The 24,929-nt window shown below is 48.7% G+C and overlaps 2 protein-coding genes across 3 annotated transcripts in view; both read left to right on the top strand.

The window, feature by feature from the left end:
• Positions 1-4,504: 4,504 nt before the first annotated feature.
• Positions 4,505-12,019, top strand: LOC129536809 (uncharacterized). The gene is given in 6 exon segments (XM_088831675.1): positions 4,505-4,541; positions 5,011-5,142; positions 5,239-6,074; positions 6,076-7,968; positions 7,970-8,839; positions 9,589-12,019. Coding segments are annotated over 5 exon segments (3,558 nt in total). The 3' UTR covers positions 8,630-8,839; positions 9,589-12,019.
• A 3,431-nt stretch (positions 12,020-15,450) lies between these two features.
• USP4 (ubiquitin specific peptidase 4) overlaps positions 15,451-24,929 on the top strand; it is a 40,597-nt gene continuing 31,118 nt past the window's right edge. The window contains exons 1-6 of one of the 2 annotated variants that reach the window (XM_055413820.2): positions 15,451-15,616; positions 17,357-17,484; positions 21,566-21,696; positions 23,060-23,186; positions 23,775-23,920; positions 24,052-24,113. In XM_055413820.2, the coding sequence (XP_055269795.2) occupies positions 15,516-15,616; positions 17,357-17,484; positions 21,566-21,696; positions 23,060-23,186; positions 23,775-23,920; positions 24,052-24,113 (695 nt within the window). In that variant the 5' untranslated portion in view covers positions 15,451-15,515. The remainder of the gene's footprint in view (positions 15,617-17,356; positions 17,485-21,565; positions 21,697-23,059; positions 23,187-23,774; positions 23,921-24,051; positions 24,114-24,929) is intronic. The other variant, XM_055413819.2, reaches the window with a different exon arrangement.

Raw genomic sequence — 24,929 nt, 5'->3', positions numbered from 1 at the left:
GGCAATGAAGCTTCTGTTTGGACAGACAAGCAGCCAGATACTTCATTATCAGTCCAGAATGTGGTCCAGATTCTGGGGTCCCAGTGTTCATGGTCACATCGGTGACTCAAGTCCCTACTGTGTTGGAATCAACTCTGAAGAACTTCTCTTCCAACCCTAAGCAGAAAGCTTTGCTGCTGTTTTCCCCCTCCCTCTGCCCTTAGGTCATTAAGGGCAGTAGCTGTTCTGGCTCCCTCTCCCTCCATCAACAGGCCTACCACCTCCCTCTGGCTGCAAGGCCTCTCCACCTCAGCTTTTTTTTTACTTTTTGGCTGCTTCACACAGTGTGTGGGATCTTAGTTGCCCGAGCTGGGATGGAACCTGTGTTCCCAGCATTGGAAGCACAAGGTCTTCACCACTGGACTGCTAGGGAAATCCCCTCCACCTCAGATTTTGAGTCCCCTCTGAGGTGACCAAAGGCCGAGTTCTGTTGCCCATTTAGACCCCACCCTATCTGTGCCCCTCTTAGAACCAAGGCTCGATGACGTCTATGAGTGACTTGTCTCACCCCAGAGGGTGAGAGTCTGGGTGCCCAGTGACTCACCCCTCATCACCCACTGTTCTCTCTTCTTCAGTTTATGCCTTGAGCTCTAAGAGAAAGGAACTTCTGAGATCCCCATGTAGCTGACACTAGCTGGTGACTACTCCTCCTCAGACTTGAAGTTGCCTGCCTCCTTTAACTGTCTTTTCCAACTCTCTCCTTTTCAGGAAGACTCAGTCTAAAGCCCCGTTAAGGGTTCATCTTCCTCTGCATAAACTAGACCTCTTCCCCCAAAACACACACATACACATTCTTTCTCGATCAACCACCCTACTGCTACTGGCTGGGGTCTGCACCCACTCTACCCCATTGTGAATCAGCAGCTCGAATTAACAAGTAAAAGTGAAGGAATCCCAGCGAGTCTGCCTGAGGTCCTGGCCTTTGATAGTAGTGCCTCCGGGACAATGCCTGATCTGGGAGCCGGCAGCAGAACTGAGGCCACAGTTCTTCCGAGAAGGGCTGGGCCCTGCTGTTACGCAACAGGTTCAGAAACCACCATTTCAGAAGTTCTTCCAGAAAGGCTGGTTTAAACTTTTTCTAAACATTAAATCCGGTAAATCACATATGTGTATACTGCATCATTATGTACGCACTAAATAGTTTACAGACTTACTTGTCAACTATATCTCAACAAAGCTGAAAAAACAAAATCTGATACAACCCATTTGGTCAGGCCCTTCTTGCACAATTAGCCCTTTATCAGATGACTTCCTTCTTCGGCCTCCATGGAGTTCCACGAACAACACTTAAAACAAGTTTATTTTCAGAGAAGCATTCCTGGCCCGATCAATCTTTTCTCATATATTTTTTTTGGGGGGAGGTGCACCCTGCAGGATCTTAGTTCCCAGATTAGGGATCCAACCTGTGTCCCCTGCATTGGAAGCACAGAGTCTTAACCACTGGACCACCAGGGAAGTCCCTCTCGTAAGTTTTAAATTTGGGGTAATACTGAGTGAAAAATACTGGCTAACGGTTTCCCCAGGAGAAATAAATCCATCCATGGCATGGATTTATAAAGAATGGACAGGGATCCAGGTCAGAGTACTCCGAATTTGGCAGGTTTTTGTTACTATGGTCACCAAATAGGCTGGGAGAGCGTGCTTTCACAGAGGTGTGACAGGTGTGACGCATCTGTGCTGGAAGTAAAATAAAACCCAGCTGGAGCTGGTCAACAAGTTACTGGGCATTGGGAACTGTTGGGCTGGGAAATGGGAGCTCGGAGGAGAGAAGTTCTCGCCCGAGGAGTGAGGGCACATGGGCTCTGGCCCCGAGGGTAACAGGGAAGCCGACTTGAGATCGGACATCCTTCAGCTTTGACCTAACCAAGAGCTCAACTCCAGACCTGTCACGTGAAAAAGCAAAAACAAAATCACCAACTAGGTGGGTCACTTGCTGGTGGGGATTCTGTAAGTTGCATCCAGAAGCATTGAAACTGACAGGACATGACAGTGATGAACTGGGCAGAGGTCCAGCACCCTTGTCATCATTCATCCTGCAGACAGAAATCCTATGCCCAGCACCCCTCCCAGGTCTAGGGTAGCCATGGCCAGCAAGGCCAAGACAGGAGACCCAAGAACAGGCTCACTTAATCCAGCTGCCTAGGGTCAGGCAGTATCCAGGCACACACGCAGCTCACCTTGGATGGTGTCCTACAATCCTGCGTATCTGTTGCCCCGGCCTCTGTCCCCAGCTTGTGGCTGTGCCTGCGTACCTGTGTATGAATCTAAAGAAGCACTAGTCTGGGACTTCCCTAGTGGTCTCTAGTGGTTAAGACTCTGTTGTTCCAATGCAGGTGGTGCAAGTTCGATCCATCACTGATCAGGGAATTAAGATCCCACGTGCCCCAAGGCGTGGTTCAAAAAATAAATAAAACAGCCTATTCCTAAGCTTTCTAAAAATTTTTTAAAAATGAAAAATAAAGAGGCCCTGGCCCCTGAGGATTCATTGGCAGACTCACTATGCATCCTCAGAGGCCAGGAGGGATGTTAAGCATACCTTTGTTGCCTACACCATTTGCTCATATTGCATTATTTTCTTCCTAGGTAAGTGTCTACAGCATCACCCTTCATGTTCCCCTAGCACTTCCCCGCCCCCAGCATTTTTATCACACTATCCACTATGATTACACGTGAAAACATCTTCCCCAGCCACACTGGCTGTGAACCCCTGGAGGGGAGGGGCTGTGAGTACATAATAGATTATTACTCAAAGGAAAAAATGACTACTATCTGGATAATTCTTTTATTCATTCACCCAAGAAATGCTTACTGAGAATTTGCTCTGTGCAAAGGGCAAACAACACACACAATTAATACCTAAATACTTTTTTAAGGTTCAGATATTGACAGTAACAGAATTCGAGCAGGAAGAGAAGGCACTGCCACACCTAGGCCCAGGGTGCAACACCTTCCTTGCCCAATCAGGGCTGCCTATTGACAGGGGCATAACCAGAATGGAATCTGTGCAACAGCATGAGTCTCCAACATGGGGAAAAAATGACCCTACATCCTCTCTGTGAGATTCCTTCAGTTTTTTGCCTCCGTCACCTTCCTCGGTGTATATGTTCAGTTGCTCAGTTGTGTCCAGCGATTTGTAACCTCCATGGACTGTAGCCCACCAAGCTCCTCTGCCTATGGAATTTTCCAGGCAAGAATACTGGAGTGGGTTACCATTTCCTCTTCCAGGGGATCCTCCCAACCCAGGGATGGAACCCATGTCTCGCACATCTCCTGTACTGGCAGGCATATCCTTTACCACTTGTAAGAATGGGATAGCATAAGAACGGCCATCTTAGAGGCCGGAAAAACCATTTTACTGAGTATGTGACTTGAGGGAAGAAGAACTAGATAAAACCTGGAAAACAAGTTAATCTTAAGCACCAGAATGTGGGCGGTTGCGACACTGAAATTAGGTGCTGCTGCTAAGTCATTTCAGTCGTGTCCAACTCTGTGTGACCCCATAGACGGAAGCCCACCAGGCTCCCCCATCCCTGGGATGAACAGGCAAGAACACTGGAGTGGGTTGCCATTTCCTTCTCCAATGTGTGAAAGTGAAGTTGCTCAGTCGTGTCCGACCCTTAGCGACCCCACGGACTGCAGCCTACCAGGCTCCTCCATCCATGGGATTTTCTAGGCAAGAGTACAGGTTAAATAAGCTTATCTCGTTAAAACACCAGGATTGAGATATGTGCAGCTGTGGTGTGCGGAAAATTACTGTGAGTTAGGTGTTTTGGGAATGTCATGTTTTGAAAATGCTATAAAAACCCTTGGCTCTGAGTGCTCGGGGTCCCTGTTGAAACCCGCTGCGTCGGGCAGATACTTGGACCCCAGCTAGCTGGAAATAAACCTTGCTGTGTGACTTGCATTATCGTGGGTGTCCTCTGTCAATTTGAGGAGTGGTCGACTCCCGACCTTAACATTTGGGGGCTCGTCTGGATCTGAAGACCCCTCCTCAGGGAGACAGACGACCTCCAATACTGAGGTTTATACAGAAGCCACGGCAGGAGGTTTGGCCACCTCCAACAGGGGAAGACTGAAACAGGTCCTCGACCGGAGAGACTGAAAGAGGTCTCTGCCCGGTCCCAATTGAGAATTCTCGTGGAAGGAAGGAGCGGGTTACGACCTTGGAGGCTCCATTACTGGAAGTTGTGGGAGACGTCCCCAACGAAGGGGTGCCTGAACGACGTCCACAGTGGACGCCGTTTGGAACCCTAGGTAAGGGTCCTGAGTGTTGTGTGAATGAGACGGCGCCTGTGAATGCGGTGTGGCGGACCGGTAGGTGGGTGTTAAAAAGCTCGGTTCGAATTTGTGTGTTTGCTGGCATTGTGTCCCTTGTCTTTTTCTGGCTTCTTTTTGTAATAATAATGGGACAGGCTCAGGTAACGCCTAAGACCCTGCTCCTGAACCACTTCCTGAAATCTGCGCCATGGCTCGCAATTATGGCGGTGTGAAAATAAAGAAAGGTAAGTTTGATACCCTCTGCTCGGCAGAATGGCCTACTTTTCATGTGGGCTGGCCACCCCAGGGGACCTTTTCCCTGGACATTATTAAGAAGGTCCGAGACATAATCAACCGGCCCGGATTACAGGGCCACCTGGACCAATATCCCTATATTTTGATATGGCAGGCTTTGGTAGGAAATCCTCCCTCCTGGCTGAAATGCTTTGTCCCCGAGAAGCCGGAGGATCCCCCCAGGGTATTGGCTGTCTCTCGGGCCTCCTATCAACCAACTATGCCTGCCCCTACAACCCGCCAAAAAACCCCGGGGGAACCCATCCAAGAAACCTGTCTTACAAGAAGAATCAGGCCTGTACCCCTCCCTGCTAGACCTAGATTTTGAAGGAAACCCCCCTCCATACGCACCTGTGGCGCCGCTCCAACCTGAGGAGGCTGCCTCCCCCGAGCCCCCTCATTCGTCCACCTCCCTGCCAGCTCCCCCAGCCTCAGCCCAAGGACCAGCAAGGGGATTAAGGCCCCGCAGGCACCGAGAGGAGACCCCAGAAGAGGAACCATCCTCCTCCACATCAGCCGGGGCGCCCATTCTCCCTGTGCGGGGCCTAGGAGGTACTGGCCCAAATGGGGAACGATCTTACCAATATTGGCCTTTTTCAAGCAGCGATCTGTATAACTGGAAGGCTCAAAACCCCCCTTTCTCTGAAGACCCAAGGGGTCTGACAGACCTAATTGAGTCTGTCATGCATACTCATAGCCCCACCTGGGACGACTGTCAGCAGCTCCTTAAAACCTTATTTACCACCGAAGAGCAAGAGCGAATCCTCACTGAGGCCAGAAAGAATGTCCCCGGCGACAACGGATGGCCGACAACCCTACTGAACCTGATCGACAAGTGCTTCCCCTTGAATAGACCGGATTGGGACTTTGGGAATGCAGAAGGTAGGGAGCGTCTCCGAGTCTACCGCCAGACTCTTATGGCAGGTCTCTGAGCAGCGGCATGCCGCCCCACCAATCTGGCTAAGGTAAAAGCTGTAATGCACGGGGAAAATGAAAGCCCGGCCGTGTTTTTAGAGCGCCTCTATGATGCTTATAGACAGTACACTCCCTTGGACCCCCTGGCAGAGGAGAATCAGTCAGCCGTGATTATGTCCTTCATAAACCAAGCTGCCCCAGATATTAGGAAGAAATTATATAAGCAGGAAGGATTAGGGGAAATGACCATTCGGGATCTAATGAGGGTGGCAGAGAGAGTTTTCAATACTCGGGAGACCCCGGAGGAAAGAGAGGATCGGACCAGAAGGGAAACTCAGGAGTTACAGGAAAGAATGAGGAAAGAAGTCAGAGAGCATCTGAGTAGGGAAAATAGGAGACGGCAGAAGGAGACGGCCGAGATCCTGCTAGCGGGAGTGCAAGGTACAGCCCGGGAGAGACCTCGTCCGACCGGTCCGGCCCGACCTTGGAAACCGCGGCCCAGACTAGATAGGGGGCAATGCGCAAACTGCAAAGAATATGGACACTGGAAGAGGGAATGCCCCAAGCGCCAGGGCCGAACAAGATGCTCAGGTTTTGTTGGCGGGAATGGACAGTGACTAGGGGGGATGGGACTTGGGTCCCCTCCCCGAGTCTTGGGTAACTGTGTATGTGGAGGGGAAGCCTGTGGGATTCATGGTGGATACGGGAGCCCAGTACTCAGTTCTGAACAAGCCTACAGAACCCTTATCTCAGAAAACCAGCCTGGTGCAGGGGGCAACTGGGTCCAAGGCTTATCGATGGACCAGTAGGCGCCAGGTGGACTTGGGCCGCCACCAAGTGACCCACTCTTTCCTGGTTATCCCTGAATGCCCGGCCCCCTTGCTGGGGCGTGATCTCCTAACCAAGGTCCAGGCCCGTATCCACTTTGAGCCGGACAGCATCAAGGTGATGGAAGGCCAAGGACAGCCCCTTCATGTCTTGACCCTGTCCCTCGCGGATGAGCATCGCCTATTTGCCCTGCAGGGCTCCTCCACCCCCCCAGAGTGGCCCCATGAGATGGACTACTGGCTTAGAACATACCCTCAGGCATGGGCAGAGATAGCGGGCATGGGTCTGGCGGCCCACTGAGCACCAGTAGTGGTCGAAGTTAAGGCCTGGGCCCAGCCTATCCGGGTCAGCCAGTACCCCATGTCCACTGAGGCGCGAAAAGGGATTGCCCCACACATTAACTGCCTCTTAGAAGCTGGAATACTGAAATCCTGCCACTCCGCCTGGAACACCCTGCTTCTTCCCATTAAGAAACCAGGGGGAAAGGATTACAGGCCAGTCCAGGACTTGAGGGAGGTAAATAAAGAGACCGAGGACATCCACCCCACGGTCCCCAACCCTTATACCTTACTAAGTCACTTACCCCCCTCACATGTTTGGTATCCCACTCTAGACCTAAAGGATGCTTTTTTTAGCATAGCCCTGGCACCCAACAGCCAACACATTTTTGCCTTCGAATGGCATGATGGCAACACTGGAACCCCTGGACAGTTGACTTGGACTAGACTACCACAAGGGTTCAAAAACTCTCCTACCCTGTTTAATGAAGCCTTAAATCAGGATCTGGACTTGTTTCGCCAGAACCATGACTCAGTTACACTCCTGCAGTATGTAGATGACTTGCTTCTAGCCGCCCCCACCGAGGCTGAATGCCGACAGGCCACTGGAGATCTCCTCCAGGAGCTGGGGCAATTGGGCTATCGGGCCAGTGCAAAGAAGGCCCAGATATGCAGGCAAGCAGTCACCTACCTGGGGTATGAACTGAAGGGAGGAACCAGATGGCTAACCAAGGCCATGAAAGAGACTATTCTTAGGCTTCCAGTCCCGACCTCGGCCTGAGAGGTCCATGAGTTTCTAGGGATGGCGGGCTACTGCCGGCTATGGATCTTGGGGTATACTGAGATAGTGAGGCCTCTGTATGAGGCAACCGAGGATAAGGCCCCCTGGGCCTGGGGACCAGAACAACGGAGGGCCTTTGACGAACTCAAGACCGCCCTCCTAAAAGCACCAGCCCTGGCATTGCCAGACCCCCTGAAGCCCTTCACCCTCTTTGTCAATGAGAGGAAGAGAATAGCAAAAGGGGTGTTAATGCAGCGCCTGGGGCCATGGAAGCGTCCGGATGCCTATTTATCCAAGAGACTAGACCCAGTTGCAGCAGGATGGCCCCCATGCCTAAGGATCATCGCGGCAGTAGCCCTAATGGTGAAGGATGCAGACAAACTCACTTTCGGGCAACATCTGAAGGTGGTAACCCCTCATGCGATCGAGGGGGTCCTAAAGCATCCCCCCGGTAAGTGGATGACCAATGCCTGCCTGACCCATTACCAAGGACTCCTGTTAGATGCGCCCCGGATCACCTTTGCTGAACCAGCCGTTCTAAATCCAGCCACCCTGCTGCCGACCCCGGATCTAGAAGCCCCCCCTGCATGATTGCCAGGAAATCGTGGCAGAGATCACCCAGGTACGCCCCGACCTCCAGGACGCCGCTCTTCCCAACAGTGAAATGGTATGGTACACTAACAGAAGCAGCTTCATTATGGATGGGGTGCGAAGGGCGGGCGCGGTGGTAGTGGAGCAAGGCGGGAATGTTGTTTGGAGTGCCTCGCTTCCCCCGGGGACCTCAGCCCAAAAAGCCGAACTGATTGCACTGGCAGAGGTGCCGGAACGGGCTGAAGGGAAACGGGTGACTGTCTATACCGATAGCCGCTACGCTTTCAGCACTGTCCATGTGCATGGCGCCATCTACTGGGAGAGGGGCTTTGTTACGGCGGAAGGAAAGGAACTGCAATCTCCCAGAGGTACAGAGGTTGCTGGCGGCCATGTAAAAGCCCAGGCAGTTGCAGTTATCCACATCCCTGGACACCAGTCTGCCCGAATCTTGGAGGCTGAGGGAAACCGACGAGAGGATGAGGCCGCCAAAAAGGCAGCAGTAGCCTCACCAGCTCTGGCACTCGCCCTGCCCGCACCCGAGCTTCTGCGCCTGCCCCCGCGACCTGACTACACCCAGAGGACTTACAGTGGATCCAGAACCACCACTGCACAAAACCTGATCAGCATAGGTGGCGCCGGGACCTAGAGGGAAGACTGATACTGCCGGAGAAACTAGGACTGTTCCTCCTTTCTAATCTGCACCAGGCCACCCATTTAGGAAAAAGGAAGTTGCTGACAGTTCTCGAGTCCGCCCGCCTCAGGTTCCCCCGACAAACTACCCAGATCCAGAAAATCGTGGACCAATGTGTCGGGTGCCAGGCTATGAGATCCAGTAGGAAGGGACCCCTACACACAGGTACGAGGGTACGGGGGAGGGCACCGGGACGGAGCTGAGAGGTAGATTTCACTGAGGTAAAGCCTGGGAGGTATGGATATAAGTACTTGCTGGTATTGGTTGACACTTTTTTCGGGCTGGGTGGAAGCCTTCCCCACGAAGGGAGAAGCTGCCCAGGTTATTGCTAAGGCGTTACTAGAAGAAATCATACCCCGATATGGTGTTCCAGAGGTTTTAGGGTCCGATAATGCCCGGCTTTCATCAGCAAAGTCCTACAGGGATTGTCCCAAGCGGTGGGGACCAACTGGAAGCTACATTGTAAATATAATCCCCAGAGTTTAGGGCAGGTAGAGAGGATGAATCGGACCCTGAAGGAGACCTTATCTAAGTTGGCCATCGAGACTGGCGGGGACTGGGTGACCCTCCTACCCTATGCCATCTTCCGGGTTTGAAACTCCCCATGTGTGCACGGATTGACTCCATTTGAAATCATGTATGGGGGACCACCCCCCATTATTGTCTGTACTCTACCGGACCGAGACCCTAATGTGGCCCCAAATTATCTGGCCAGTCTAAAGGCCCTACAGGAGGTCCAATGTGAGATCTGGCCCCTGGTGCGCTCTCTGTATGAGACAAAGGACGCACCGAACCCGGAACATGGCATCGTCCCAGGGGATTGGGTATGGGTAAGGAGACACAAAACCTGAACCTTAAAAAAAAGATAAAAGGGTCCTTATGTGGTTATTCTGGTCACCCCAACTGCCCTAAAGGTTGACGGCACTGGGCCTTGGGTCCACCACTCTCACATACGCCGAGCTACCCAGCCGGAGCAGAGACAAGCCAGGGAGTGGACCGTGCGACAGCACCCTGATAACCCTCGAAGCTACAGCTCTCCAGACCCCAGGGACACATTGAGTCTCCCGCCCGGCCCGATGATGAAATGGCTACTGGTCCTGACCCTGATCAACGACTGGAGAAGGAACTACGCAGAAACCAATCCTCATCAACCTTACAAGCAGACGTGGATCCTGACTGATGGAAAAACTGGTAGGCTTCTCTACGAGACCTCCCATGTAGCCCCACTATCTACATGGTGGCCAGACTTGACCTTCTGTTTCAGAGACATTAACCCTGCTTACAAGTCCACGGCATCCAATTTAGCCCGTAGCTATGGATTTTATGCCTGCCCAGGACACTCTAAGCGCCAGCAATGTGGGGGGGTCCAGTATTTCTTCTGTAAGAGTTGGGCCTGTGTCACATCTAATGATGGGGATTGGAGGTGGGCGGTTTCGCGACCAGACTCTCTAAAATTTGCTTTTGTTAACCAAGGGGCGCCTAGAGGGGCGGCTGTCCCTCTCCCTCGAGGCCCCTGTTCCCCTCGAGATTCAGACAGGATCCAGGCTCGGTTCACTGACGAAGGAAGGCAAGAGGAGATTCAGGGTTGGATTCAAGGAAAACAGTGGGGAATAGTGTTCTACAAATATGGAGGGCATGTGGGATCCACTATTGTTGTCAGATTAAAGGTTGAGACACCCCAGACAAGCAGTGCTCCAGTGGGCCCAAATGAGGTGTTGGCTCCTTCCGCTCCTCCCGCCCCCACCAAAAGCCCAGGTAGCAAGGACACCTCAAAAGAGGTGTAATACCCCAGACTGAGACCTCTGTAACCTCCCCGGCACCTGCCACACAGGCCGTTGAGGACCCCTTATGAAAGCTGATGCGCACTGTGTATGAGACCCTTAACGCTACCAGTCCTAACCTCATGGCCTCATGCTGGCTATGCTACGATGTAAAGCCTCCATTTTATGAAGCTATAGGACTAAATGCCACCTATAATGTATCACCTTATACAAACCCCCCTCAATGTTCATGGGGGGACCGCAAAATCAGCTTGACCCTGCAGTAGGTGAGCGGTAGCAGGACCTGTCTAGGAAAAGTGCCACAGAATAAACAAGGTTTATGCGCTTCCATAAACAGCTCCCCTAGTTGGAAAAGTAACTCAAAGTGGCTAATCCCAAAGAGTGACAGGTGGTGGATATGTACCAGGACTGGCCTCACCCCGTGCCTCTCAACCTCGGTCTTTGACGCATCTAAAGAATTCTGCGTCCTGGTAACTGATGCCTCGCATTCTTTACCACCCCGAGGAAAGCATGTATTCTCATTGGAGTAAAGGCACAAGCAAGAGAAGTAAGAGAGAGGCCATCACTGCACTAACCATTGCCACCCTGTTCAGTTTAGGAATGGCTGGAGCCAGGACCGGCATAGCCTCCCTGTCTACCCAACATACAGGTATGACCTCCCTGAGGGCGGCCATAGATGAAGATTTAGAAAGGATAGAGACCTCTATTAGTCATCTAGAAAAATCTCTCACCTCCCTATCTGAGGTAGTACTCCAAAATAGAAGAGGACTTGATTTGTTGTTCCTCAAACAAGGGGGGCTGTGTGCCACACTAGGAGAAGAATGCTGCTTTTATGCTGACCACACGGGAGTAATGAGAGTCCATGGCTAAGGTAAGAGGATTGGCCAAGAGAAAGAAGGAGAGAGAGGCACAGGAGAGCTGGTTTGAGGCTTGGTTTAATAAGTCTCCCTGGCTTACCACCCTAGTTTCCAGCTTACTTGGCCCATTTGTGTTGTTTGTGCTTATTTTAACATTTGGCCCTTGCATTCTGAATAAGCTTATTAAGTTTGTAAAAGATTGTGTTAATACCGTCCAGCTCATGGTCTTGAGACAACAGTATGAAAGGTTACCCATTCCTAAAGACCCCTACGGCTGCCCTGCAAATGAGCAGGATTCCTCATTATAAACAACTAAAGGGGGGAATGTAAGAATGGGATAGCATAAGAACGGCCATCTTAGAGGCCGGAAAAACCATTTTACTGAGTACGTGACTTGAGGGAAGAAGAACTAGATAAAACCTGGAAAACAAGTTAATCTTAAGCACCAGAATGTGGGCGGTTGCTGAAATTAGGTAAACAGGTTAAATAAGCTTATCTCGTTAAAACACCAGGATTGAGATATGTGCAGCTGTGTGTGTGTGTGTGTGTAAAATTACTGTGAGTTAGGTGTTTTGGGAATGTCATGTTTTGAAAATGCTATAAAAACCCTTGGCTCTGAGTGCTCGGGGTCCCTGTTGAAACCCGCTGCGTCAGGCAGATACTTGGACCCCAGCTAGCTGGAAATAAACCTCGCTGTGTGACTTGCATTATCGTGGGTGTCCTCTGTCAATTGAGGAGTGGTCGATTCCCGACCTTAACACACTGAGCCACCCTTCCCCAGTAAACCTACTCCTTATACCACAGAGGTGATAGTGTCACTGATAAAACTTTTAATTCTTCTAAAATGTATCTCTAGAACGTTTCTTTTTCACTGTCCCCAGGCAAGCTAAAAAAGCACAGGCAAGGAGGAAACAAAAAATATTTCTCTCCTGATGCCACCTCTAATCAAAAGGTGCTCAGTATTTGTGATTACAGCCACACGTGCTCTGTGACTGCCAGGCAGGTGTGGACCAAGGGTGACTGGGGAGTAGGTTTAGGTGCCATAGCACCAGCCAAGGAAAGAACTTTATGATTTGAAACCAAATAAAGCTTAAAGTTCACACACCCAGACATTACAAACCCTCAATTAGATCATCCCCATCCAAGATCGCGGGTATGTGACCAGTCAGTCAGGCCGGTTCCCTCTAGTTCCTTTTCCTGCTTTCCTTCCTGTTGTGCTCTGAGGTCCCATGGCAATGGGTGAGTTGTTCAGTTCTGAGGTTTGGTTACCGGGTCAACAGAGGGGCCTACCAGGCCCATACCCCTCCCCTAGGGGAGACAGCCCAACAGAGAATCCAGTCCTGGGGCCAGGGTGTGTCCTGAGTTGAATTACTCAGCTCCTTTCCTCCCAAATCCGTGGGTCACTCCCACAATAGCAGGAACATGCACGCAGATGTTCATGGTTTCTAGTTTTTCTAGTTCTGTTTTTAACGTGTAATGAGCAAACTATGAAAGTTTGAAAACTTTAGAAATAATGGTGATCTTCTGACTACAAAGTGTCACTTTATTTCCTGCATTTTAACTTACAACACTTGGTTATTCGAATATAAATTTTTAGGAACTACTCATAATCAGTGTAGTTTTTCTTTTTCTTTTTTTACAGCTATTGAATAGCATTGAAGAGATCCAAGCTCAAAAAAGATTTTCCAAAGTTTTCATTTTTATAATTAGGTTTTGTCCCCCTTTCTAGTGGTGCTGACTTGTCCTACTTCCTTAAGAATCTGACCCATGCCATAAATGGTATAAGAGGAACTGCTAAAAAAAGAAGAGGGAAGCAGACACTGTAACGTAGGTTCAGTCATGCCCATTAACCCAGCTTTCATTTTCCATAAATAGGACTAAAAGCAGTGGTTCTGGTTCGATAACAATTTTAACAATTTAAAAGAACTTTCACAGAAGAGCACTTGGGGTGTCAGGATCGAGATGTAGAATTATCATCATTTGATGGTAACTCTTATGTACATGGGATTAATTGCTATGTAGTTATTCAAGGTGTTTTTTAAAATTATTATTTATTTATTTGGCTGCTATGGGTCTTAGTTGTGGCTTGTAGCTCCCTGATTAGGGATTGAACCTGGTCCCCCTGCATTGGGAGTTCAAAGTCTTAAGTAAACACAGGACCACAAAGGAAGTCCCTCAAGGCAGTTTTAATTCCAAATTACCTTGTCCCACTATCTAACCCAGCTGCCAAGAGGCCTCTGTTAGCAGATAGACCTTAATATATTAATTTCAATTAGCTAAAACTCAACCTAAAAAAAGTAGTAAATCTGTTCAAATGACCTACCTCAACTTCACCAGGCCAGTTCTCTCCTCTGCACCTGTTTTTTCTCTCTTCCCTCACAGACATCTTTCCAAAGTGTTCTTAGTAGGTCTGTGGGCTGTACCTCTGTATAAAGTACCCTCATCTATTTCTCTCTGTTCTCAAACCTCCTACAATATCTATCTGTACGTAGGATATATGGGACCAGCCTCCCTTCTAGCCTTAGATCTCAGGCCCTTTCAGTAGTCTGTGTCCAGCTCAACTGGCCTAATCTTCACTCTGATTTTCCCTGCTTTTTCCAGAAATTTCCTTTAACCCCTTTAGTCTCCTTTCCTTTAACATGCACCATCATTTCTATGCATTTCTATGCTTTCAAGATCACACTCAAAAGGTACTCAAGTGAAATGCTCCGTTTCACAGCTTGGGGTCTACAGTCTTTGATTTATACCCTTTAATGCTGCTTATCACACACTGCATGACTTGGTGCTGGGGTTATTTGTGAAATAACCTCTCCTCTATTAGATTGGGTAAAGCAGGGGTCTTCATCCTCTGCGATCTAATGTCTGACGGTCTGAGGTGAGCTGGTGTGAAAACAATAAAGGGCACAAGAAATGGAACGCTCTTGAATCTTCCCCAAAACCACCCAACCCCCCCACCTCAAGAAAAAAGCTCTTCCATGAAATAGGTCCCTGGTGCATAAAAAAATGGGGGTCACTGGATAAGGTCAGGTACTCAGTCATATTTGTCTAATTTTTCTTTTTTCTTTTTGCAGTTATTATAACTCATTTTATTTTTTTTCTGCTGCTATAAATTTTTCTTTTTTTCTTTATTGGAGGCTAATTATTTTACAATATTATATTGGTTGGTTTTGCCATACACTGACATGAATCCTCCCCAGGTGTACATGAGTTCCCCTTCCTGAACCCCCCCCCCCCACCTCCCTCCTCCCCTTATCCTCCCTCTGGGTCATCCCCGCATACCAGCCCCGAGCATCCTGTAACATGCATCGACCCTGAACTGGTGATTCGTTTCACCTATTTTGTCTAATTTTTCTGAGGGCAGGAGCTGCTAGACACATATAGTCTAGCCCTCCAGAAGGAGGGCTGTGTTTCTTGTACGCACGGTCGAGTGGGAGCCTTAAGGTGTTCAGGCTATTGGACTTGGTTGCAACAACAAAGCAGCAGCCTGGGTACCTGATGTGGAGAATATATCTGGACCGCTCCTCCCACCCCCGTTGCTATCGCCCCTCTGTGGCTGCTTGCCTGCCGGATAAAGTAAGTAGCTTAGTGGAGGGCTTGTGGAATTCGGCCTGGGCCAGGTGATTCTGGGGTTCAGACAGAGATGATTGCGAATATTCCCGCAGGGCCTGCCGGACAGGGATCCGGAGTTCACGATTGGGCAGCTAAGGGCTAGCTAGCCTGAGGTCTCCGCAGAAAGCAGAATGGCTGGAGTGAAAACAAGAAAATCTAGTTTCAGGACTCCTCGCACCTGGCGCTGCATTGATTTAAGACCAGGATAACCCCGCAGGCCAGAAGAGGTACCCGAAGGGTTGCGGGGGCCTGTGGTCTGACTCCTCGAGATCGCCGGGCTGGACACAGAAAGGCGTGCCTGACGGCGCCAGTCCCGCGACGCCTCCCTGGCTGGGAACACTGCAGCGCTTCGCCGACGCCCGCCTCCTCTTCCGGCCCCACTCCCGGCTCCACCGCGCACGCGCGGGAGGGGGCGGGGTTGCGCCGTTAGGGGTGTGGGGGGAAAGCAAGGGGCGGGCCGGCGACCCCGGCCGCCGCACGAGGAGGGGCTTGCGTGCGCGCACGTGAATGCGTGCGTGCGCGCGTGGGCGCGGTCCACAGCACGCTGTGCGCGAGGCGGATGTCCGGGCCGGCTGGGCTGGGGCCGCGGACGAGATGGCGGAAGGCGGAGGGTACCGTGAGCGACCGGATGCGGAGACCCAGAAATCCGAGCTCGGGGCCTTGATGAGGACCACGCTCCAGCGAGGGGCGCAGTGGTGAGCGCCGGGCTCGCCTTTCTGCCCCACTGGGCCAGGGATCGGCACTCGGGTGCTCAGACCCGGCCCCTCTTTCCCGGCTTGACTAGAGGCTGGGCAGGGGAGATGTTGGTGACTCTGAGAGAGTGGCTGGACTCCCGCCCCTTAGGGAAGGGAGCACTGCTTGAAAGCGTGGGTGGAGCTGAGGGTCGTCTCCGTCTTCTTGGAGCCCGAGGGGGCGTATCCGGCGGAGGCTAAGGCTACGAGATGGAAAGAAGGGGAGTACTCCCGGGGACCTTGCGGTTGAGGAGATTCACTTTGATTTTGGGCGAAGGCGTCCACACCTCACAGACCCTGGCTTCTTATTTTTAAGACCAAGATAACGCTATTTGGTGCCCCCGCCCTCAGTTGCTTGACGTGTAGATAAGTAGATACTCTGTAACTTGTAAACTGCTGGACAGACGTCAAGGTCAGTAGCTGAACGATTGTCTGAGAGTCCCAGGTTATTTTGGTAGCAAATGTTAAAAATAATTGGTGGCAGCAGTCTTTCAGAGTGCAAGAGGCGGGTTAGCCTAGAGCCTAACTGAAAGGAAGGTTTAGTCGAGCAAGTCTGAGTTAATAAGTTTTTCTTAATAAATTATCTAGTAGCAGGGACAGTACTCCCACTAGTGAAGAGATTCCTGGGTGGTATTATTGTGTGGAAACAGAAACTGGGGCTTGGTGTTGCACTGAATGTGGTTGAGCAACCCTCTTTTAAGAAACGATGGTGGTGGTGATAATGGCTGTATTACAGTGACAGAGAAATTGAGCAGGGAAGAGAAGCTAGGAGGAATTCAATCGTTACGGTGTCCTTGAGCTGGCCAAGCTGTGATAGGCAGAGCAGGCAGAAGTGCTTGATATCCCGAATAGTGGTGACACATGGAGAATAGTCTGCAGATGTAGAGGAGGTTTCAGATAGACTAAAATCACACAGTAAAAGTGTTCGGAGAGAAAAGAGCATTTTGGAGATGTCGATGTATTTATGGATCCTTGTGGCCTCTGGGAAGTTGGCTGGTCTCCTCTGAAGTTTGTTGGTTATATAATTTGAAGGACTCACTAATGTAATTGTTATGCTTTGTTCCCCTACAGAGGTTTCCCCCTCCTTTTGTCTTAATTGTAGTAATAAAACAGCATGATGACACTTTTAAAATATAACCAAGTCAACAATGCTTTTTGATAAGATAAACACACCACGACATTGTATATATGTGTGTGTATAACTGTGTAAGTGTGTATGTATATATGTACATGTGTGTGTATATGTTTGGTCCTCAAAGGAAAACTAAAGTGTGTTATGTTATTATCTTATTTTTAGAAAGAAAATTGGTTTAATGCTCTTCACATGAAGCAAAGTAGTGTAACCAAACTGTCTGCTTGGACTAGGACCTCTGTAAAGATCATTATGAAGTTAATGACATGGTCATTAGCAAATAAGATTTTCCCCATAGAAAGAGTTTCTTTAAACAAGCATTTTTGAAGCTAACCATTTCCTTCCTTTTACTTATTCTTCTAACAGCCGTTTCACTTAGTGTATCCCCTGGGCCAGGCTTTCTGTTCCAGGCCCAAGAGGGCCTGGCCCTGCTCCTTCTCTTGAGAGTGTGTTTTTTTTTTTAGCAGGGACTGCTTGTTCCCCAAGTGGAAGGACCCTAAACAATTTCGGGAGCAGCTGCAGACACACCCAGCCTCAGGTGTTCTGGTGCAGGATGTTTTTGTCTGTCCTAGGTATCTTATCGACAGCCGATGGTTCAAGCAGTGGAAGAAGTACGTGGGCTTCGACAGCTGGGACGTGTACAATGTGGGCGAGCACAATCTGTACCCTGGCCCAATAGACAACTCCGGACTGTTTGCAGGTACAGTGTCCCGTTGCTTTTCTAACTGAAATGTCCACTTGGGTAAACTGAGGTCATGGTGGCCTGAGGTTGCATTTATCTTTGCCATGGGTATCATGAACCTGACTTTCCTACTGTGAGAGGATAGAACCAAGGGGACTTGACTTGTGTCTATAGCAGAAGTCTTTGCAGGCCCTCACAGAAAAGTGACGCTGCTTTTTTCCTGAATTAACTCCTTTTAGTAAAAGCAGAAATGTCTTAGTGAGGAATGTCTGAAGAAATGTCTGCCTGTCCCTCTTTATCGGTTTTTTTTTTCAAATTCTGCTGGAGTTTTGAGATTATTGAATGGAAAGAAATAGGATATTATTTTGAAACTGCATCTGGAATCTGAAATTTGGGAACCAGAATGTTCTGTGTTACCTTTGCAGTGGGACAAATTGTAGACCTGACAACATTCATCAGGCATTGCTGTGGTGGCCATGTTTGTCACAGAAGTAGTGTGAGGAGAGGCGGAAGGTTAGTAGAGTTACGAACACAAACCAGCTCCTCATGGAAGAAGTGACTGAAAAAGTGAAGTATGACATGGCTGAGCTTGGCTTGCACCTTTGGATGCATAGAAACGGCAGTTGGCCTTTCCTCGGCTCTTTTCTGCCTTGCTTTTAGACTCCCGTGCAAGCAGGACAGAGATGATCTGTTGCCTGGGTCCACAGTCAAGGCAGCAGGAAGGCAGACAATGGATGAGGCTTGATTCAGATACCTAACACTATCCTGGGTGTTTTAAAAAACGAGCAGTGCTTCAGTGTATACCTTGTTTTCTGGGAGATAAGAATGACATAGTAATGTTATAGGCTCTTATTCCTGTCATAGGTAGAAGTATACCATGAAGTTGCCCCAAAGGATCATTGTATTGTATTTGCACTTTGTCCATTTCCATCTTTTATTTGAGGAGAATTCTTAAAGGCTTTAAAAAAATTTTTTTTTAATTGAAAGATACTGCTTTATAATATTGTATTGGTTTTTGCCATACATCAGCATGAATCAGCCATAAGTACACATATGTCCCCTCCCCTTTGAACCTCCCTTCCACCTCCCACCCCACTTAAGGCTTTTAATAATATTGGTGTTGAGAATCCTAGAACTGGAGGACCCTCAAGTCATTTGGTATGACCTTCAGCTGAGGGCAAGCATTTCTTCTGTTGTCTTTCAATTTGATGTCACTGGCTTAGGCTGGAAACATTTGTTGTGTGCTTGGGAGGCGAGAAGTACATTCCGTTCAGACCCTGGAACATTGACAGAGCAGGAATGGCCTATCTCTAGCCAATGAGGGCCACCCTCTTAGCTCTTGGACTCTCAGTCACCTGCCAGTCCCAGTCGGGCTGCCTCCGCGTACGGTTATGGGAGTTGCCTAGAAGGGGCTCTTGAATGAGTGGGAAGGAGTGGGTAGGGCATATCCTCACTAATGTAGTCTGCTCATTTCCTCTCTGATTTTCCACTTCTGCCCCTCCTGTATATCTGATGGAATCCTTATGCCAAGACCAAGTTGTGCTCTCATTTTTTCCCCTTTATTTGCTCTGTTGAAAGAAATTTGCAAAGGCTCAGTCCTTATTGCAAAACCCCTGTGTGCTTTTTACTCTGATGCCCTTTGACTGATGCAGTTTTAAGTGACAATGGTGAACTGTATTGAAAATTCCAGTTAAGTTCCTGTGTTTGCCCTTGAGTGTCATAAGAATGACATGTTTGAGAAAATCGTCACTGAGCCTCAGAGGAGAAATCCCTGTAGAACTGATGTACTTGGGGTTAATGACGCTAAAAGCTCTTGGCTCCTTTCCACCTTATAGGTCTGTGGCTTCTGTTGGGCACAGCATGGGTAGCCAGACCTGCATAGTTTTAGTGTTAGAAATGAAGGTATATGTCTCCAAGTAAGACTGGTGAAGAACCTTTGTGAGTTTTAATTTGCAAATCAGAGAAGACCTTGGAGTTGACATGTGAAGCTTTTGTTTCAGGTACTCCTCCTGGATCATCCTTCTGTTGCTGAATAGAAAATGTATGATCTGTCAGTGTGAATAATTGTGCCAGAGCTGCTGTGGAAAACAGTTGGCTCATCAGTGAGGAGCCACTTTTTTTTTCCTTTTAAATTATGGTAAAATACATATAAAATTTACCATCTAAATTTATTATTAGTATTATTTTAGGCCTTGCCTTGTGGCATGTGGGAACTTAGTTCCCTGACCAGGAGTTGAATCTGTTCCCCCTGCAGTGTAAGTGCAGAGTCTCAATCACCAGACCACCAGGAAAGTTGTATTATCTAAATATTTTTAAGTGTTGAGTAGTATAAAGTTCATTTACATTGGTGCGAAGACAATCTCCAGAACTTTTTTATTTTGTAAAACTGAATCTCACGACTTCCCTGGTGGTTCAGTGGCTAAGACTCTGCGCTCCCAAAGCAAGGGGTCTGGGTTCAATCCCTGGCCAGGGAACTAGATCCCACATGCCACAACTAAGCACTCATGAAATAGCTAGAGACCCCACACACCGCAACTACAGAAGCCTGCACACCACAATGAAGACCCAGCATGTCCTAAAGAAATAAATGTAAATGTTAAAATAGCAACAACAACTGAATATACATACCCAATAAACAGTAGTTCCCAATCTCCTTTCTCCCAGACCCTGGCAACCATCATTGTACTTTCTGTCTTTGATTACTCTTGATCCCTAGTTTAAGTGGAATCATACAGTATTTGTCTCTGAGCAGCTTTGTGCATTCAGCATAAGGTCCTCAGGGTTGATCCATATTATGGCATGTCAGAATCTCCTTCTTTTTAGAGGTTTAATGCACCACTGCGCTTATATACTCATTTTGTTTATCCATGCATCCTTCTCGCTTTGGGATTCCTGTTCTCCAAGGCTGTTTAGTGTCTTTCCTGTTTCCTTGGAAATGAAAAAGGCAAAGGTGAATCAGATGGGAGGCCCTGGTCATCTTGTGAGTGCTGTTTTTGGCTTTTGTCTTTTAACATTATCTACCTTGTACAGATGAGTTACACCATTGTGGGTACTTGCTGCTTCCCTGGCTTTTGTGGCTTCACTTGTCTGGAAGAGAATAGTGGCACGGTTGCAGGAGTGGGTGTTGATGTGCACAGGCTTAGCAGGGACGCTCCCTGCATGGGAGGGGGTCAGTCTTCCCTTGATCCAGTCCCATGGGTTTCCATTAAGAGAGTATATTTCAGACCATGAATGTCCTTTTCTTTCTTTTTTGGTTGTGCTGGATCCTCTTTGCTGCACATGAGCTTTCTCTCACTGTAGTGAGCAGAGACTACTCTATGTTGCCATGCATGGGCTTTTCATTGCAGTGGCTTCTCTTGTTGCAGAGCACAGGGTCTAGGCACACGGGCTTCAGTAGTTGTAGCACGCAGGCTCAGTAACTGCAGCTCGAGGGTTTTAGTTGCTTGGTGGTGTGTGCCATCTTCCAGGACCAGGGATCGAACTTGTGTCCCCTGCATTGGCAGGCAGATTCCTGTGCAGTGAGCCACCAAGGAAGTCCAGGGATGGCCCTTCCTGGATCCTGGTTGTGTTGCTTCTGTGTGGGGGTGTAAGAGGGATGCTTTGCATGTTAAGGAATTTCTCCCTCTGTATGGCTGGTGTCCAGCTGAGTTTTTGTCTTGACGTTTTGGACACTAAGAATGGTAAATGACTCTTGATAAAAATAAATTTAAGTTCATTGACATGTTCATTTGCTTGCTTAGTAAATCAAAGAGAGGTAATATCTGATTTCAATGCAGTTTCATTCAGCAGGATATTGTTAAATATTCATAATAAAATAGTTTTAATTGTGGAGCTGGAAGCACTTTGAAAATGTAAATCGGAGTTTTTCTCTTTTCTCTTTCCTTCTCCCTCCAATTTTGGAAGAAATACAGGTTCCTCACAAACTGTTCAGAAATCACAGCTAAAGACAATCATCCAGGTCTGCTGGATGACAAATTTTGGAGTTTTGTACTTGTTCCCATAAATACTTCTCTTGTTTCTGAAAAGTAGGTGAGAATCACATAAAACAAAGATTTCTGGGGAGAAGATCAGTGAGCTATGTGCTGTTTTCCTTTTTCAGATCCTGAGAGTCAGACCTTAAAGGAACATTTAATTGATGAATTGGACTATGTTTTGGTCCCAGCAGAGGCCTGGAATAAGTTACTAAACTGGTATGGCTGCGTAGAAGGCCAGCAGCCCATTGTCAGAAAAGTGAGTACCCAAATTGTCCCACCTGCTGGTCAGTGTCTGTGCGTGCTCCCTGACACCGACTGCTTTTGCTTTCCTGGGGTACAGACGTTCCTAAGCTGTTGACTGGAGGCCTCCAAACATCACATCTGCCCAGTGGCTTGGGATGTGTCCCGCAGTACAGTGAGCTCGCATTCTGGAAGCTTCTGTGAGGGAAAGTTCACTTGGGGGCATATGGACACACAGTAATGTGCTGCTTCTTGCTTAACTTAACTTTTCTGATACCACTCTTCCCCCTGTAGTTAGGAATCTCTGATCACATTGTTGAGTACCTCGGAAAACAGGTGTTAATAGCCAAGATAAGAACAATCTCTAAGGGAAGGCAGGCCCTGGGAGAGAAACCCAGCTTGTCGACCCCTTTGGTGGCTAGAACTCACAAGTATCCCACCACCCTGACTCCCACAGTTGTTTGCTTGTCCCATTAGAGGGGGACGTCTCCTCTGGTGGGGGAGTGGGCACTGGGTACGCTTCTCACTCTGCATGGTGTGCAGTTTCCCTTCTCAGCAGGGCAGGGAAGGGCTACAGTGCTGACGTCAAGTTCCTGAGTATCACTCTCCAGGGCCGGAATACCTTCTTTCTCCAGCCTGAAACCTGGGACTCCAAGAGGGGTTAGGAATCAAATGGTGAGGGGCAGGCCGGTTTTCAAGGTGTCCCCTAACGCCTACAGTCCTGCTGTGTGGTGAGCATGCTGCCGAAGGATTTAACTGTGTTCTCCCGGCCTCTTGATTCCACAGACCCTGCAAGGGAAAGTATCACGATCTCCACTTAGAGATGAACAGTGACTTTCCTGTTGTGACCACTTGTTGCTAGTTCTGGTTCCGTTACGATGCTCTTGGTTGGTCCTAATGAGTGGAAATAAGATTTTTTTTTTCCTTTGAGAGTTTATGTTTTATTTGGTGGAAATTTTTAGGACTTCAAGCCCCCAAGAGACAGTATCTCAAGTGACCCTGAGAGACTTGCTCTGAGGAGGTGAGGCTGGGGGAGTCAGGTTATGGAGAAGTTTTGCAACAAAGGGCAGGTAGTCTGAACATCAAAAGATTATTGTTAAGTAAAGGAAAACCACATATCTCAAGTGAAGGAATTTAGTGCTTTCCTATATGGGAATATGCAAGAATCTGGGCTCACTGAAAATATTTCTTCTTATGCCCCTCATCTATCTGGGGCCAGTGGAAATAAGATTTTTAAACTCCTGAGACACATGCCGGTGACTTTAAAGCTCACACTCATTGTCATATAGACTCTGCCTTTTGTCACTGATGAGGCATGTTGCTTCCCAGACTGTCCCAGTGTGGGACCAGTGCTACTTCACCCGCTCTCTCCTTCACAGGTGGTAGAACATGGCCTGTTTGTCAAGCACTGCAAGGTGGAGGTGTATTTGCTGGAACTGAAGCTCTGTGAGAACAGTGACCCCACCAACATGCTGAGCTGCCATTTCAGCAAGGCAGACACCATCGGTGAGCCCCCTGGCTGGCATTCCAGGAAGCTAGTGAGAGTGCAGGGCACGGTGGCTGATGAGTGGGGAGGTGGGGCACCCTCTTCAGACTTGTTGCCCAGATAGTCTTGGATTGTGGTTACCTGTCCTGACCTGGGCGCCTGCTTTCCAGGGCATTCTTGTGGACAGCTAAGCCTGGCAATCATATTATGTGAAGCACTGCGCATGTTCTCTGCTTACTTAACATATGGTAATAAAAGTGAAGAAATCTCAGTGAGAATGGCAGACCTAGTATTTGAAATCAAATTTGTCTTAGTTCCAGAGGTTCATTTTCTACTATGCCATGTTGCTTTTGTGTTGTAAACGGGGACCCACATCATCAAAGAATGAGAAGCCTAGGGGCAGTCTTTGGGTATTTGAATATAAAAGGACGCCCCATGCAAGATGTTTGGCCTTAGGAGTCACCAGGGGGCTGAGGTCAGTCAGAGCTTTTGATCCTGAGCATCCCATGACCGTCTGAAAAGGACGGAAGATGAGCCTCAGCTTGCTGTGGCTGTTGTTGTCCTTGCACCGGGAGAAAGCCCAGAGTGATGTGTCTGCCTGTCCCCAGCAACCATCGAGAAGGAGATGAGGAAGCTCTTCAACATCCCTGCAGAGCGCGAGACACGGCTGTGGAACAAATACATGAGCAACACCTACGAGCAGCTGAGCAAGTTAGACAACACTGTGCAGGATGCTGGGCTGTACCAGGGTCAGGTAGGAGGGCCCCGGCCGTGCCCCCGCAGACAACTCCGCCAGGATGTGTGGACAGATACCTGTTTGGTTTTGAGCATGGCAGCAAGTGAGATGGTTTGCACGTTCCTAATATGGTTTCCTCTTTTACTCAGGTGCTAGTAATTGAGCCCCAAAATGAAGATGGCACATGGCCAAGGCAGACCCAGCAATCAAAGTAAGTGAACTTGTTCTCTCTTGTGGCTGGGCACACGGGTATAAGAGAGACGCCAGAGAAAAACATTCTTTAAACCAGATGGAAAACATTTGCTTTTGTATCCAAAGTCTGTAATCCTGGTCTTTGGTAAGCAGCATGCTGGGCAGCCATCCCAGGGAAAGCTGTCAGACGTGTCAACCAGGCAGTGAGCCTCTGCTTTTGAAGAGGAGATGGGGAAGAGGAGGGGCTGGGATCTGGGGATGCTGTCCTGCCAAGATGTGGCTTTGTTTCTGTCAAGGGCATTGATTTTTTCCACCTATAGGCAAGGGCTTTGATGGAGGAAGAGAGGGCTCAGACATAGGGTCTTACCTACTTAAAGGTAATAGTTCATTCCATCCCACTCTTTACCCCAGGGAGTGTTTCTGATTGTTGCCCTTGTCACTTCCTGGGGGAATTACTCTAGTACTAACTGGGACTCCAGGCACCTCTGTCTTCAGGAGAGGTTCATGTGTGGTGTGGAGTTAACGCGTGTTCTGAGAAGGGAACAGAAAGGAGTGGTGGATTTTTCATACAGTATAAGATAGGGGAATCGTGTCTGTGTTCCACTAGTTCTTGGGAGAGTGCTGGTCTTCGCTCTCTTCCTCAGTCAGATCTTGGACAGTGAATGTTTTGTGGTAATGGACTCATAGCTCTTCTATGAAATTTACAAAAGCTACGAGCTCTCTCTTGAGAAACACAGGAAGATGCAGCATTTTGCCAACAATCTCAGGGGTTTTATAGACTCCTCCCAAAGCTTAGCCATGGACTTCAGTGTAAGAAACTCTGATCTCCAATTCC

Source organism: Moschus berezovskii, chromosome 24 (genome assembly GCF_049115385.1).
Source record: "Moschus berezovskii isolate FMDL1 chromosome 24, NW_MosBer_1.0, whole genome shotgun sequence".
Lineage (NCBI taxonomy): Eukaryota > Metazoa > Chordata > Mammalia > Artiodactyla > Moschidae > Moschus > Moschus berezovskii.
Note: the sequence above shows the minus strand (reverse complement) of the source record. Positions and strands in the feature narration are given on the sequence as shown.